Source organism: Perca fluviatilis, chromosome 15 (genome assembly GCF_010015445.1).
Source record: "Perca fluviatilis chromosome 15, GENO_Pfluv_1.0, whole genome shotgun sequence".
Classification (NCBI taxonomy): Eukaryota; Metazoa; Chordata; class Actinopteri; order Perciformes; family Percidae; genus Perca; species Perca fluviatilis.
Window position 1 is genome coordinate 23967949 of NC_053126.1, and position 17340 is coordinate 23985288.

At 42.3% G+C, this 17340-nt stretch overlaps 1 protein-coding gene across 11 annotated transcripts in view; it reads left to right on the forward strand.

Moving 5' to 3' along the window:
- Positions 1-17340, forward strand: part of LOC120575247 (RNA binding protein fox-1 homolog 3-like) — a 433652-nt gene that overhangs the window by 376526 nt on the left and 39786 nt on the right. For 9 of the 11 annotated variants that reach the window (XM_039825950.1, XM_039825951.1, XM_039825949.1 and 6 more), the window contains one exon: positions 14222-14524. In XM_039825950.1, the coding sequence (XP_039681884.1) occupies positions 14222-14524 (303 nt within the window). The remainder of the gene's footprint in view (positions 1-14221; positions 14525-17340) is intronic. The other 2 variants (XM_039825956.1, XM_039825957.1) reach the window with 1 other exon arrangement.

A 17340-nucleotide genomic window follows, 5' to 3' on the forward strand; every position in this document is an offset into this window, starting at 1 on the left:
TATCATATTTGTTTACATTTTTCTTGCACTCTCCACCAGTTTAACTGTTAATTTTGGGTCTGTTTATTGTAAAACAAAACATTTAGATTAAATTAGTGGGTTTGGTCACTTTGCTGTTAGAAGCTTCAAGCCTACTTGAACAGTTTCTGTTTTTCTTCACTGGTTTCATCTTTTTTACTGACTGAGTGGTCTCAGAAAACATTTGATAATCCTGGCATTCCACCTGGGCTTTTCACACCAATTGTTATAGACTGACACGTGCACATGAATGCAAACACACAGACCAACTCGTGCACAACCATTTATTACTCGCCCATCATCAGGACCAGACCGGGACAGTCGGACTGTGCCATGAGAGCTGCAGGCTCCCAGCATAAAAAAAACCTCTTTCATCATTTTCTTCTCCTCAGTTGCATGTCATTTATTTTCATTGCCATACTGTCTTTCATGCTGCTAGGGAATTCACACAAGCTCTTTTTGTGTCTTTTAACAACATTATTTCCTTTTGCAACTTGCTCATTTTCAGATTTGCAGCATCTTAAAAGTCAGCATCTCAAATCCTTCATTAGGTGCCTGAATAAAAAAACAATGCAGCAGCCTATTTTTTCCCATAATGTAAATCATTGTTTATAATCCCGTAGTTTTTCAAACAAATTCCTCACATTCGGTCCTCAGCTGTAGTGATTTCCCTCTGAATAAAAACATGAAAACTTTGTTTATACATTAGTTTGGTTGCTTGTTTATTCATTCGTTACTTTTCCCTTTTAATTCAACGAGTGTTTGCTGAGTAGGCAACCTCTTTTTCAGGCCTTACCCTGCAGTGCTCTCTCACAGCATGTTAACTCTGTCTCACTTTTCTGCTGATGGCAACCGAGCAGCTTAGTTAGGGGATAAGTGCTTTGCTGAAGGGCACATAGGTTGGAGATGGTAACTTAGAGGGAAGTTAATTTACCCGCCAACACTTGAGAATTATATTTTCGGCAGAAGAAATTCCAGGTTTCTGCTACTTCTGATAACAAATGTATCCCTCTTACTGAATACTAGATTTTAGGTATTTTACAGTTAATGAAATGCATTACAATGAATGAGGTGTAATGTGAAGCATATAGCAATTCAAATTGGGTTTCCATCATAATAATCGTTTTTTTCTTGGTCTAAATTAAAGGGTTATGCTGGTGTTATTCTATATTTCCTTTTGTTGTCTACAAATTCCATGAAAAGACCAAAGCCAGCGATGTGTTAGCTCATCTTGTACTTCCATACCCTGTCCGTGGCACTATGCCCCAAGCCAAGAAGACGTAAATCTTTCAAAATGGCTCAGTTTAATTCTTGTAAAAGGTTCAGTAATTTCCTAAAACAGCCAGCCACTGTAGTGTTAAGCAAATTTTACTCAAACAGGAGCAAATGGTGCATTTGTTGGGGACTATTTTCAGCAGTGGATTAATTCACATTTGGTGCTCTAGTGAGTATTTGGGGCAGCAGGACGGTGTATGCGGGAATGAGTCAAAATTGTGTGTGTGTCCGTGTGTGTCCGTGTGTGTCCGTGTCCGTTCACGGTAATGAAGGAACATGTTGCCCAGTGCGGTGTGACAATACTTGTTAGTACGATCAATTCATTGTTGGTTTGGTCTTTTCATGGAATTTGCTGACTGTGAGAGAACTAAAAATATCACCACCAGCCTTATCTTCTAACAGAAACATTGCTACTTGTTATTGCAGCCTCATCCCTACTCTGCGTTTTGTCCTGAGCATATTGAATACAGAGAGAAGCCGCCCCACGGTTCACATCAAAATGTCACTCTCCTCATAATGTGCCGTGCAGTTTGGCCTCTGCATCTGTTCGGGGGCGGGAAGAGCCGCTGGAAGCTCCGTTATTACAAACTTTTTACTTTAAAAAAACGAGTGGTGATTAATAAGGAAAGAGAAATCTCTGCTTCCGCCTCTCTAGTTCTGTATCCCTCCTTTTTTTCTCTCCGTCGAGGGGGCAGATGTTTATAAAGGGTAGATATCGCAGTGCAGCAAAGCCTCGATCAGAGCTGTTTCAAAGATTGTTTGATGTTGTTTAGATTTTGATAAACAGGACCTGTGTGTGTGTGTGTGTGTGTGTGTGTGTGTGTGTGTGTGTGTGCTGATTATTTTACATGTAAAACGTGGGACCTGCTGTGTATCACTATTACAGCTTGTGTCAACATGCAAACATTGCACAGCATCAATCTTGCACTCAGCACAAATGGAATAAGCCATTATGTTAAAAGCCCATTTGCCCGACATATTCAAAGATGGCCTCTCGCAGTGGGAGGAGTCTCATCCAGCTAGTATTGATAGGCTCATTGATTGATCAATGGTCCCAGGTGATTTATCGATTCATCTCGGTTCCAAATGAGCTACGAGTGCTTTTTCTGCCTAGAGGAAAACAAGCACACTCTCTTTCTCTCTCACACACACACACACACACACACACACACACACACACACACACACACACACACACACACACACACACACAAGCCCTGTAATGAGAATTCACTTTACCTTCGAATCTGATCTTTTTTTTGGGGAGGAGAGATGCGCTATTTGAAATTGAAAATGAAAATTGTTGCATGGTGTTGTGCTGTGAGATTTGGAGAAAGATTTACTCAGGCAAAGCACTTCACCCCATCACTGTACAAAGTCAATCTCCTCCTCCCGAGGTTTTAAGCAGAGTTTCGGGGCGTCCTTAGGTAGTTAAAAGTGCATCGACTGTGGATGGGCTAGTGGGATGTGTAGATTAATGCAGTGGAAAGCCATCCCTCAAAGTGCTTAGAATAATTAGAGTCAGGCTTCCAACAGAATGGGCATGTCACTGGAGGAAATTGTATTTTTATTTACTGTGTCGGGTCTCCCTTGGCCTCCCTCTCGCTCTGTCTCTGCCTCTCTCCATTTGTATGGTGGCGGAGCTCGGTATTCAGGAGCCGGGTGTTTCTCAAAGTGTCTTAAAGGTGCTGTCAGCGCGCCGTGATGCATCTCTTGGATTTGTATCTCTGCGTGTTTCCACGTGTGGGCGCACACCATTTGTATTCAGGAGTGGATCCAGGTTCTCTAGGTGTACACATTCACCTATGTATTAGAGCTCGCAACTATGTACGTAAATCTGCAGCATTAGCATGTGTTCTGAACCTTTTAATGTTCATATATGTGAGGGTGTGTGTTTTTCTTCATAGTGTAGAGGTGGAAAGTAAACTAGAACATTGGCACAAGTACTGGGCTTAACTACACTTTTAAGGTACTTGTACTATATTTTTGGTATTTCCATTTTATGCCACTTTATACTTCTAATAAATGACATTACATTTCCGAGGGAACTGTTGGCTTTTCACTTCTGTACATGTATTTAATAGCTGCAGATCAGGGCTGTGTACAGAAATAATTCATTAATTTAGTATTTACTGCACATTATATAGGGCTTCCATGTACAGGAATATACAGTGCCTATATGAAGTATTTTCAACTAGATCTGTAATTAGTTTAGATCTCTTTTCAGCTTGATTCAAAGTTATAGGGTTAAAAAACAATGGGAATGAATGTTTTACAGGCATACACTTCTGGCACGAAGATGAATATAATCACTTACTTCTCACTTAATGACCATAGATTGTGCACTACTTTCAACAATACATTGTTGCATTCATTTGAGCACGTAAAAGGGAATGTTAATTTTCAAGAAACATTGGGAAAACTGTAGGAATGTTGAACTCGCAATACTGTAAAGTGAATTCAGACACAACCCAAAAACATCATCAGCATATAACATGATCCATTGTTATAGATTTAACTGCCCAGTAATGCCTCAGTAATAGAAATTGAAAATTTAAAGGGGCCACTTTTCCACAAAATACTTATTTTTGTAGAATCTAGTATTATCTAGATGATAATTTACTTTTTTAAATGTAGTATTGCCTTCATAGAGGATCTGCCTGTTTCCTCCACCACAGCTTTTGTGTTTGTGTGGCTGCATGTTGGCTTGCACACCAAAGTGTTGAGGCATTTCCCATTTCAGTGCAGTGGACGCTGGTGGACAGCGAGGCGGCCATTGATAAATTGATCACAGTGACATTGTGGAGTAGTGAGACATGCTCTAAATCCCTCCCCCATCGCTACACATCCCACACGCACGCACGCACACACACACACACACACACACACACACACACACACACACACACACACACACACACACACACCCACACACACACACCCACGGCTCTGGCATCAATTATTGTGGATTGCGTGGTTGACAGAGTGTAAACCAGGTGCCGGCCCTCAATCCAATTAAAGAGATTTAATTGGAGAAAATAAATGGAGTGTGTCCACAAAGTGCTGGCCTACCCACATTTAGTAGATTTTTTTTTTTTCTTACCCTTTTTGAAAAGTAAGGTTTTGTTTATGAAAGAACGATTGAATCTAATAAAGCCTCAAGGCTGTTGCTTTTCCCAGACTGCCTTGCTCCACAGGTCAGTAATGCAAACAATCCAATTTCTCCCGTCTGGGAGCTGTACTGGCATGTAGAAATGGGATTATTATCTAGAATGGGCCCAGCAGGTGTTTCTGTGATACAGTGTAATTTTAGGAGGGTGATAGTGTTTCGCGTGGTCCAGGCTTAAATTCCCAGAGATGCTTTTAAAAAGAAACATCTAACAAATAAGTTGGAAAATATGCCACATTCCGGCCCATTAGCATTATCACCAAGCATCAGGCTTCATAACGAGGCTGTTTCCCGAACTGACTTCCCGTGCGTCAGCGAGTGGAGCGTCTGCAGTTGTCAGCCATCAGAGTTTGTGGAGCTAAAGAGAGGTTGTCTGAAGCGGTCAGGTAGCGCTCACGGTGGTCCCGACTTTTCCCCACGTAGCTCTTTTCTATCCAAATTTGTCCCCGGGGATAAGTGTGGCTCATCCCCCCACACACACACACACACACACAAGGGACAGACATGCATAATTCAGGATTGTTATTCGTCTGCTGCTAACCTCCTTCTTCCACCATACACACACGCAAACACACACACACATGCTTGCACACACGCACACAGATCTGCAATGAAACAGTCTGACTGCACATCAATGATTCACCAGACAGCACCACCCCCCCCATCTTCCCCACCCCACCCTCCTCTCCGTTGAGGGAATCATATGGAGCCGACAGGGACTCCACGAGCATGCAACTTTCTATAATTGGAATGAAAAAAGGGATAGTGGTGGAAATGCTGTATCAGGGATCTGGCGAGAGCAGCATAGGTGTTCAAACAGCCATTCAGCAGTGTCAACCAGCAGATGGGCGACCGGGTGCGTACCCTGGCCCACTCGTTAGCCACCGGGACAGGAATCGGGAGAGGAAGTGAGAGGCGACGCAGCGCCACGCGTTTCAAGAGCTAGAAAACACTTCAGAGTTTGGATTCATCTCTGTGAAGAAGACCGATTTTAACTGTCTGAAATGCAGCAGCAGTGGGACTGGAGACAGTTGCCTGAGCCTCCCTTAAATAAAAAGAAAAAAAAAAAAAAAAGCCCTCCCAGCTTCCTGCTGCGAGCATCTCTGTTTCCCCAGGTTTCCCCTGCCTCTTTATCCTTTAAATTCTCTTTCTCACCGCACTCACCTTCTTCTTTCTTAAACATCAGCAGACAAGCGATTGTACAAGTTTTCTCAAGCTTTCAAGAATTACCACCATTTCATCATGGATAATCACAGTTAATAACCCTTCTCATTAAGGAGACGAGAATCACGGGTCATTAATATTGTTAATATCTTCTCCCTTTCCTTCTCTTCTATCTCTCTTATTGCCCCTCTGTGCGTGCCAGAGGGAGTGGAAACAAAAGGATGACTAAAAAAGAGCTTAGCGCGACAGTGATTAACCGATAGGGGTAGATGGACTGTGATGAATCAAAGTTATCTCTCAAATCTTAATAACTGGAATTAGCCCCTGATTAGATGAGCTTTGGCTACAGTGGGGAGTAGTCTGCATTTTCACTTCAAAGAATCCCGCACATGTAAACCTGTTCTTTCTTCCACTGCAAAGCAAATACAGAAAAAAAAAAATAGGCCAATGGAATACATCACAAAAGGGGGTCATAAGAGAGCAGAGAGCATGAAGAAAGGTAGAGATAACATAAACAACAATGTTACACCTGTTCCCCTCGCAGAATTCGGTCATTTTCGTGGCTTCTTTTCCGTTTTTATCTGTCTTTTTCAGTTTTCCTCTTTTTCTAACATGCTCGGGGTCCAGTGGGAGGTGTCAGAGTCTCTGTGACAGGGTCATAATGAGAGTGGCACTCTCCTTCATTTGCATATGTTTGCCATTGTCACAGCGGTCAAGGAATGTCATGTCGAGATTCCTGCATGCTTAAGTAATGGCATCTTGTCCCCACGAGGACCTCTGGCCCCTGTATCATAATCCCAGCATGCGAATAGGAAAAAAAGAGAGTGAATTAACATGACAATCAGCTGATTCTAAAACAAATGTTGGCATTTTTATCCCCTGCAGAATATCAAAAGACTCATCTGTATTCAGAAGAACAGTGCACTGGCATGACGGCGCTGTGGAATTGATTTACGGGTTTATATGACCAGAATGCCAGAACATCCCACAGTTCAGTTATCGGTTTTCATTTCATCCAGGTCTTTATCTTAGTGATCAATAGCAATCTCATAGAAGTCGTTCAGTTTGGAGGATTTCTAATAGAATATATGTCAATATCACTTTGTTCAGACAACTTTAAAAGAACAAACAAAAAGAAAAGTAGATTAAAAAGTTATTTGGTGTGTTTTTGATGGTGTCATAGCATCACGGTGTCTGTGCTGGCTATTAAATGAGACTAAACACCAAAGTGGAAGCATCCCACAAGTTAATCCAAATTTTGACACCCAGTCTGGAGTAATTAGTCCCAGATGTAAATATCTGTTATGCAACAAAAGAGGCAACAGCACTGAAACAGACAATTATCTCCTCTTATGGCGTTGGCAAAATGCTATGAGTCTAACCATGTGTAACTGATGGCTTTTTCACAGGGCTTCTAGGCTTATTTGGATGTGTTGTTGCTTATTTATTTATCTGCGTTTTTACCATGCAGAGCCTGAGCCCAGGCGGAGCTGTGGCTGAGACAGACAGGTTCATTACATGTCACCGGAGTTCAAAGTGATCCTCTGTCTACTCTGTTTATTAAGTGGCGCTCCAGCATCTCTGAGGTATTTTAACACTCGCAGTCGCACCGCTAAGAGCAGTCCCATCTCGGTGCGAGGCTCCGTGTGCAGCGCCTCGCCTGCAACGTAATGAAGAAATCAGCAAGGGATTGGGGAAAATGAACTCTCTTTCTAATACCTCCATCCAAAGGCCGTGGAGCAAATAAGTGCTCCCAATAACGAGGGAAACATATGTGACATGTGAAAGCGATTAAGCCTCTCGGAAAAGAGCGGCAAAAGCATGCTCAAAATCTAAATTGACTCGGACGTGGAGCGGAGACACCGAGTGTTTATTTCCATGAATTGATTTTTCCACAAATGAGGTGGAAAAATGGAAAGACGGGAGTTTGCAAGGGAGGAAATGTGAGACAAAACAATAACCCTCTCCCCAGCCTATTTGAAATCATAAACCTGCTGTAGTGGTGAGGAAGACTTTTTTTTTTTTTTTTTTGAGGTGGGGGTGTGTTGTGAATCTGCATCAAATTGGGCTGCTTCTCCACATCTCCCCGCCCGCTCTCTCTCTCTCTCTCCCTCTCTCTCTGCGCCGACATGGTGCTGTAATTGGTTGACTGGGGGGGAGGGGAATAGCTGCTGCACCAAATATGTGCCTCATCATGAGAAACTCAGCTGAAGGTGTTTTGTTGTTGTTGTTTACCTCTTCTGAGTTTCTCTTTTCTGGCTCACCTTGGATTCACTGGTTGGCATGTGGTTGTAATTAACACACGCTGCAGCCTCTGGTGAGTGTTAACAGAGAGACTTGGAGTAAGATTATGTGGCTTGCCTAATTAAAACGGACCCGGCTAGACAGCCTTTATTTATACGCCTTCAAGACAAAATGAATGCCAGTTGCCAGTGGAAATCATCTCAGGCCGTCTTTTTAGCCCGCCTGCCTGACTTGTCTGCGTGCGGGGTACAATTAACGGAGCATCAGCCGCAGAGCCGGAGACAACAAGAGGCTTTCATGCAGCTGGCTGGAAAGCACTCAGTGTTTCGCTTGTGTTGCGTCAACTGATTGCCGCACGTTGGCCTCCGCTCAGCTGCGTTACACTTTTCACCATAAACTCTGCTCGGCTCATTCTGTGACGGCCCAACGGGATTTGTCACAAGTTTGCCACTGTCACTGTCAGGAGGTCATTAAAACCGAATGAGCGTTGTTTCAGAGAGGAACGCTCAGTGCACAATGCGGCAGATGAGATGAGGACAATTTTAGTGCACTAAAAAGCTTAAGATCCACTTAGAAAATGTAGTGTCATCTGTAATCTGACAAAGCAAGTAGCTTGTGTACATTTTCCGTGAAAGAACGAGACAGACGATGCTTTATGTTAAGTCAACGTTGAACTATTCATGCGGTTTGGATTATGCAAGAACACCGCAGAGCTGTTCATAAATCTGTTTGAATTGCTTAGTGTATAGAATCAGGAGGAACGCTCCTTGCCTGAGACTTTGTCTCACACAGTAGGAAAGGTGTAAAGTAGAAAGGCCTTCGCTGAAAAATGATCCGAGCTGCGTGTGACTGAGCCGAAGCCATAAAGCTGCCCACTCCATCACGGCAGAGATCGCTGAGATTGATCAGCCTGCTCCCATTTGAGTGATTTCCCTCCGGATTTAATGCAGCGCAATTAGTCGCCTGCTGTATTTTGCCTTTCCGTTGCTCTTTGACCCTCCATCGCACGTATGAGTCAGTGCAGCACTCTGCCGATATGAGTTCCTCCTAACAGCTCTTGTATTTGCACAGCCCATCTCCTCTTGGCCTCTCAACACCGTCCCTCTCAGCACTGCTAAAGAGGATCACCGAATCGCTGGCAAGCAGCCAACACGTACCTGCTGAGATGGAATATAGCTTTGGCCATGTGAACGGGGGCTAGCACCAGTAAAAGCCTCTGTCTGAGTACTGTATGCTGGGGGTTTCTCTCAGACTGCCAGCCTCAGCAGTGGGCATCGCCACGAGGCCTTTCTTGACCTCTTTGGCTCCTGACGCCGACTGCAAAAACAAAAACTCTGCTCTAAAAGTGATCTCCTTAAGTAAGGGTGTCCAATCCAATTTTACACAAGGAGAGTGCTTAAGATTAGAGATAGTGTTTTTTATTGTGCTCTTCAGTAATAGGAGTAGAAAGGGTGAAAGGAGAGATGGAGGGAAGGAGGGAAAGAGGAATGAAAAGGATGGGAGATCGATAAAAGCTGCTCTCTCTGGTTGCCTTTATTCTTCGTCGTTTGTGCCCGGGGAGACGAGGTTTAGGCCGCTCATGGCAGCAGGCCATGTAAGGGGGGCATTAAAGTGCCGCAAAGGGACCTGCTCTTTTCCCATAAACAGGCCTGCAGGTAGAGAAACACTCGCCCAGGATCCCAATATAACAATGACTCGTATGGCTCGTTCGCGGCCATAATGAACAGCAATCTCTTACAGTGGAATGAGATGTGCTGTGTACCTGACTGCACTGCCATGAAGGGCTTTTTATTAGGCAGCGTGGATTATCTTGACGACGGCGAGTCAGCCCCAGCGAAGAGGGCGCGTGGTCGCACTGGGACGAGCACAACTCCACTGATTTGCACAGGCCCTTTTTTCTTCTCCCAGTTCATTTCCAGTTGAATAACTCGTTTGTCACAAACATCAGAGGAAGGCGAAGATCATACGAGAGCCAGTGTTACTTTGTGTTTCACTAATGAGGCCTGTGCTCTCCGCCTCCTTGCTTTTGCCTTGCTGCTTTTTGAAACGGCAACGACATGATGCTACAACGCTTAAGTAGTTTTTCGTTTCTCCAAAACTGCGCACCAGGCTGTTATCCTGTTTGTGTGTCACTCGGCTCCGTCTCAGTCCTTTGCACTTGTTTAAGGCTCAAGTCGCAACAGACCTGACACAGATGCACTGGCCTGTGTGCCTTGTGAGTGTAACTTTTCAGATGTCTGACCCGAGCGCAGAGGGAACACTCAAAGGCAGATGATGATTTAACAAGTTTAGTAGAACATGTCATGACAAATGCAGAACTCAGGCATGGAAAAGAAACCGTGTCCAACACTGCTAGTGAGAAAAGTAAACTAAATCACAGATTCCCCAAAACCAAGGAACTGTCATATAAATAGCTTGAGCAAACAAGAAACTGGAAGCAAAAGCTCTCTTACAACTTGCTCATCAGAAATAGCAGACAGAATAAAGCACCCAAGAGAAATTGAGTTTGGTTAGATTTTTATTTCCTCACACCATGGCTATATACAAGCTGAGAATATAGTCAACACCACCTGCTGATCAATGCCACAGTCCAAGTCTACATTCTCACAGTGTGATGGTTTACATGCACATTAGTGTCCTGAGTTTAAGTCTTATCCTGGTTTGATCGTATATGGGATATTCTGACCGTCTGTATTGGTGCATGTGTGTCTCTGACACATATACATCTCAGCCACTCTGTCGTTTTCTTTTCCAACTCTGCATATGAGTGCTGAATCTGTCGGAAATGGGACAAGATTTTGTTATCAGAAGCATTCTGATTTCCGTTTGTACTCCAAGTAGTATTGACCCATCACGTTTTAACAGGCTTAGGTTGCATGCAGGTAAACGGTGTACACACATCGTGTGTAGAGCAAAGAGGCGGGACTCATTGGCTGAAATGCAATCTCGAAACCCATCTGTGGACAATTCACCTTTTTGTTTGCTTTTTTATTTATCTGCATTCATATGCAGATCTCTGTTTCTAGAGATTAGTTATCGCTCAACTCCAACTCAATTCTCACGTCTCAGTTTGCTAATTGGACCCGGTGCACAGAAGTCTTGGCCTGGCTATCCGCTGGCTACACCGGAACCCCTGAAATAGTGGCCGTTGTCCCCAGAGGCTAAATCGATAGCCGATGGGTTCTGAGATTGCCTCAACAGTTGAGAGCAAATTTGGTCTCTGGCTACCGTGACACTGTTGCTTTACCACTTTGCTGAATTCTGCTTCAATATCTAATCCCTGGTTATGCAAGATGCAACAATGCAATACAACTTCATCTTCAGCCTTTCACCCTTATTTTAGGATGTTGATCATAACACTCTGATCTATTAATCAACCAAAATTGTAGGTTGAATTGAGAACACAGCTGTGCACATGGCAGAGAGTAAGCAGAAAACCAAAGTAGAACTGTTTTGGTGGGGACATGTTGCTTCAGGTACCAGTGAGGAGACAAAATATGGTCCAGGAATGGACTCACTCCAACATGAGTGATACATCCATGAGTATGAAGGGATATCAGCGGGAAAAACACTGCATAGCTGTTTATAATACTACAAAACAGAATTTTACTTGCTGCGACAATCATTTTATCCCCAGTCTCCACAGTTGTGAGGTATATATTTGAAAAAGCAGTGGCATCACAAAGCAATCTACCAGCAATGTATGCTTGCATGTTTTTACCTGGCCAAAGCAGTGTGGTGCAGGGTGACTGTGCAATTTGCTGCGGCAAAAGTTGAGACAGGTTAAAGCTCTTTGCAGCATGACCCTGTGTTGTGTTCCCGGAGGCCTCTGCATCGAGACCTCTACTCCTAATGAGGAGTCTGTGTTGTGACAGCCTCAGGTGCCACAGTTTCCAAATTAAATCTGAATAACCCAGCTAACATAATGAGGTTTCTCATAACTGGGATAAAGGTTTATCCCTAATTGTGAAAGCAGGATTTAATGTTATATGATGATGGGTTTTTTTCTGATCATAACCTGGTATTAGTGTAAACACACACAGTAACTCTACAGCAAATCCTTTAAAAAAAAAAAAGATATCAGGACCAAGGGCGGCGATCCTGACAGTGACTAACCGTAAAGACATAACCGAAGCTTTGATCTCCTTAATGACACGAGCAGTGTTTGATGTACAGTCGAGCACAGCACCTTTGTGTTTCCAGGCTGCTGAGCTTTCCGTCTCTGCTGGACTGCTGAGCGCCGGTGTGTTGATGGGTTTGCTCAGGTTGGTTAAAAGGAGGACACGGGGTCTGCTCGTACTTTCAGTTGTCATACCGGGAGGTGCATGTTTTTTTGTTTTTTTTTTAGGTAACCAACCCCATTCTCCTTTTAAAAATGGGCGCTTAGAAGTTGAAAATTGCCAACATCAAGAGCTTGCTTGAATTAGGATGCCCCGCAATGCAAGTGTGTTATATAATGCCATGACTGGAGGGAGAGGAAAAGTAGAGCACAGGGGTAGAGATTAAAAAAGTTTCTGCATAAAAAGAGAGGGGGGTGGGGGGGGGGGATGGGCATGAAAGGGAAAAGGAGGGAGGATGGATTGAGGGAGAGACAGAGGAGATAGAAATACAGTGTAAGGGGGATTTGGTCAGGTCCACTCCTGCAGCCCCAAGGCCCAGCAGGCTGCAGGAAGCTGGTCAATCCCTCTCCTCTCTCAAGGCTTCTCTCTTTCTTCATTTAGATAATGGAGCATTTCCTTAATTGGCAGAGCACAGTTTCGGCCGAGGTTTGTTTGCCAACACGTCAGAGTAGAATTATTTCCACTACATTTACAGCATAGTGTATGCTCGGCTCTCTCATTAAAACCACAGCCTCCTCCTGCCCAGATAGAGCTTTCTGTGAAAGTGTGCAGAAAGAGGCCAAACACCAGAGCAGCAGCAAAAAAAGAAAGGGGAAAAAAAAAAAAGAAGAGTATAACACATTTATATCTCACCATCCTCAGCCAGCTTGTAAAGGAAGAGACAGAAACTTCTCTATCTGTTTACTGTTATTGTTTTTCTCCAATCATAAACCTTTACTTCTGGGTGCCTTTTCCTCCTTTCTCTCTTATCGAAAGAGTTATGCATTGCGCTCGCATGATCTGTATCTTTAAATTTGATTGAGGTTATTTGCAGGGGGGTGTTATTGGATTTCTGTGTTATTGTCTCACCTTTTCCCTCTGAGTTTTTAATGTTGGGATGGATATCCGCTCCAGCAGCACTGATCTCACTGCTCATTAGCCTGGATTCGCGGAGCCTGGTGCTTCGCAACAATAAGACATGCACTTCTGTAGTCCAGCTATTACTGAGTTTAACAATGTGCACCAGCAAGAAAAGTCCATTATTACTGCAGCTCATCATCTCAAGCATCCACACGAGACAAAGGGTCTGTGAAAGTGCTTCATTGCAAAGGGCCATCTATCACTTAAGTCAGGAGCAAAGCCTAAAAAAACATATGTGGTGCAGATACCACATACTGTGTGTTCTGGGAGCATATGGAAGAATGAGAGTTGTACGAGAGTTGACTAGCGCCTGGTTTTAAAAAAAAAAACTTTTGTAGAGTACCAACTGCAGTGTGTCTCCAATTAATATTGAAAACTGTCAAGTACCAAAAGGCACTTGACATCTGGAATGAATGTTGGTCACATTCTTAGCATACAAAGAATAGGTAAACAATACTTTTGCTAGTTTTAAACATCATTTTATGTTGCCAAGGTTCTTGTACAGCTACTTCAAAAATAAACCTTGGTGCATTTGAGATTTCAAAGAAGTTTCAAAAAAAAAAAAAAAAAAAAAAGTCAGACGAGTATCCTCATTTTGGCGGCGGTTACAAAAACTCCAAATAAAACCCTGAGAAACAAAGACAGGGATAGTGAGCGGTATCATAAAGTGAGACACAGGTTAATGTTTAAAGTAGGAGAGTAGAGCTTGGAGAGGGAGCAGCTGCTGCCCTAACAGACCTGCCACTGAAATCAAAGGCCCTAATCAAAATTTTATCAATTAATTGATCTTTCCTCTTGTGCTTTGCCACAAGTGCACTTGAGATTCCCCCTGACTCTTGCCCCTCCAACAGCGAGCCATGCTCTACAACATAAACTGTGTTCATTAGCAATGATCAAGGCATTCTCTAATCCGAGCTGAGATGTGATATGATGGCTGTTTCCCCCTGACTTAGTTGGTTTGCAGGACAACTCTTCCCCAGTTGCCTTCTGAACCGGGGGGCGGGGGGGAACTCGCACGTCTTTCATGCTGCTTGTACAAGTCAAACAATGTACTTTACTTTCATCTCAGCTGTAGTTCTAACACTTGCCTCCTGTTGTGCGTTTCGCGCAGGGTAACCAAGAGGCCACCAACCCCCCAGAAGCGATGGCCCAGCCGTACACCCCAGCCCAGTACCCACCTCCCCCACAGAATGGCATCCCCGCAGAGTTTGCGGCACCGCACCCTCTTCCAACCCAGGACTACAGCGGGCAGAGCCGGGTTCCCGAGCACGCCATGACCCTCTACACGCCCACACAGACGCACAGCGAGCCGGCCGGCACTGACAACAGCACACCCGCCATCACCGCCACCACGACCGCACCGGTCAGTGTCCTTCATCATCTGCAAACACTGTTCTCAACACGCTGTCAGCAAGTAAAAATACATTATTATCACTATTTTCTTATTTTCTTTTTTTACATAATGTTGATGATGTCTAGAGAAAAAGTATACTGTGTGTGTGTGTGTGTGTGTGTGTATATATGTATGTATATGTGTATATATGTATATATGTATGTATGTATATATATATATATAAAATATATATATATAGTGTGTGTATGTATATGTGTGTATGTATATATATATATATACAACACATATATATATATATATATATATATATATATATATATATATATATATATATGTATATATATATATATATATGTATGTGTGTGTGTATATGTATATGTGTATAATTTTCAAAATCTATTTAAAATGGCTTAATTGTGATTCTTAATGTTTTTACCATTATCAAAAGAGACAGAAGTTAACATAATTTATGGCTTTTATCTCACACTAGTTTGACTGAAAAGCTAAATCTTATTGGGATCTTATTTTTATCTTATTTTTGCTATTTGTTTCCCCTCCCTGACTTTAGTTTCACAGAGGAATGTTGGCTATTTTTCTGCCACTCCTTCACTCTTTCCATCGTCTGCCATTGCCTCAAACCAGAAAGCTTCAGCACCATTTGTGCTGGAAGAAAATCTGCTCTCTTCCTGTTTTGTGCCATAAAGCAACATCTCTCTGTATTGTAAAGAAACACCGAAGATTTACAGATTTGCCACAAATCCAGCATTAAAAGCAGTTTAGAGGATAAGTATCTTGCCATCCGTTTAATATGGAAAGAATATAGCCTGAATATTTACACAAAATTTCAAAAAGTAAAATGGTGATGAATTAATAATAACTATACCTTTAATTATACATGGCATAAATCATAATATTATACATGCTTTTAATCAAGGAATATCTGAAGAGACTTCAAGAGACATAATTTGTCTTAATTTGCAAATATGATCCTTCGTTGTTTTTATATATATATATAATTAGTAATTTTAGCTCCATAAGGTTTATCCAGAGTTGCATTTGGAAACTTTGCACTTATACCGGTGGTGTTGTAATGGAGTACATGGGTGGGAAATTAACTAACAGCCACAGTGGCTTATATTTTTTACAAGCCACTTTTTCCGGGAATTCAAATTTATAAAAGAAAGTGCACTAGCATATTTTGAATTGCTTCAATACATTATTTTTTTTATTATAAATACATATGTTATTAATAAAGGCAAATAAAAAGTGATGTGGAAAAAAGCCTGTGAGACCATGGTAAATTGTGTTTGGCCAATCATAATCTACAGTAATTGTAGGCCTACATGTTTAATGAACAGAAAAAATATTGACTCATCTCTCAGTAACCTAGCATTAAACAGTCCCTTCAGGATTTTGCGGCCTTTTTTTGAGATTGTCGCGGCCCAAAATGCCTGATTTTGCGGGAGTTTTTGTAAAAAATTGCAATAAAAGTTGCGATGCCTTTTGTATTTTTGTTGCAATGAAGTTGCGAGAGACAGTGAAAGTTGCTTTTTTGTATAGTTCTTTAAAAATAAAAAGGAAACTTATTTTGGAGAGAATAAAATTACTCTGGGCTGAGTTGTCCTAGTAAAAAAAAATTTTTTTATAAAAAAAAAATTTTTTAAAAAAAAAAAATTTATTGAATGAATAAATTTGAACATTTCTGTCAGTGGCAAGTTGATCTTTGCATTGTTAGTTTATTTCCTAACCTGGCCTGGGACACCCATTCATACGGTTTGATAAAGGACTTTACCTTATTTACACACATTTTGTGTGTGTGTGTGTGTGTGTGTGTGTGTGTGTGTGTGTGTGTGTGTGTGTGCGTGCGTGCGTGCGTGGCATCAGTCGCAGGGGGAACTGAGCAGCAGAGAGCCGACAGGATTAAAACAGTAGCAGAAATTTCAGAGACTGAAAAATCGTTACAGCGTACATTGAAGTTTAATACAGGTTGGCAGGACGGTCTGAAATGTTTTGTCTTTCGCTGTTTGTTTTGTCAATGCGCCACTTGTTCCAAAAGTACCTCCTCTTTTTCTTTACTTCACCCTCAACAGTTTGTACAGTCATAGCTACTGCTGACTCCTAACACCGGGGATATGTTGCCACATTTTTTTAACCGATAATTTTCGTTTCGTCTGTACCTCAGTTCAGCTACATGGTGTCACGGACTAGTGCTGAAAACCACTCGACAAAAGTCTGGAGTTGACGAAAATATGCGTGGTCAAAGCCTTCTTCACAATAAAAGTCCTCCGTTATTTTGGTATTTAAATGTTTTTATTATGATGCAGCAAAATCCGGAAATGTTGAGGATTCATTAGCAGTAACAACGCGACTCCTATAAGCATTGTGACTTAGCAACAGCATTCTTCTGTCCAATCCGTTACAAGGAATGTTTTACAATCCACCCGCCACTGTGGCTGGTAAACAAGGCAAAGTACCCGCCATTGGCTGGTGGCGGGTGCTAATTTCCCACCCTGGCCCCCACCCTAGATACACATACCACTTCATACCACAAGTGATTTCACTTTTTCTTTTTTTTCTTTTATTTCAGTTGACAATTTGGATGTTCTCTGCATCACCAACACCAAAATGACCTTTCTTAATAAAAAAGTGAGGGTTGAGAGTAGAATTAACACTGTGAGAGTGAGGTGATCATTAATAAGCAGCAGAAGACTGATGTCATGGCAATGCTTTTTGCGTGATGTGGGAGGTGTATTTGGCTAAAAATATAATCCTAAAATGAAAGTGCATTTCTGAATAGCCCTTAAAAAACATGTAAGCCTGTGCTGTTTTATTTATTTGCGTGAAGGAGATGTAACATGCTGTAGACATGAATGATT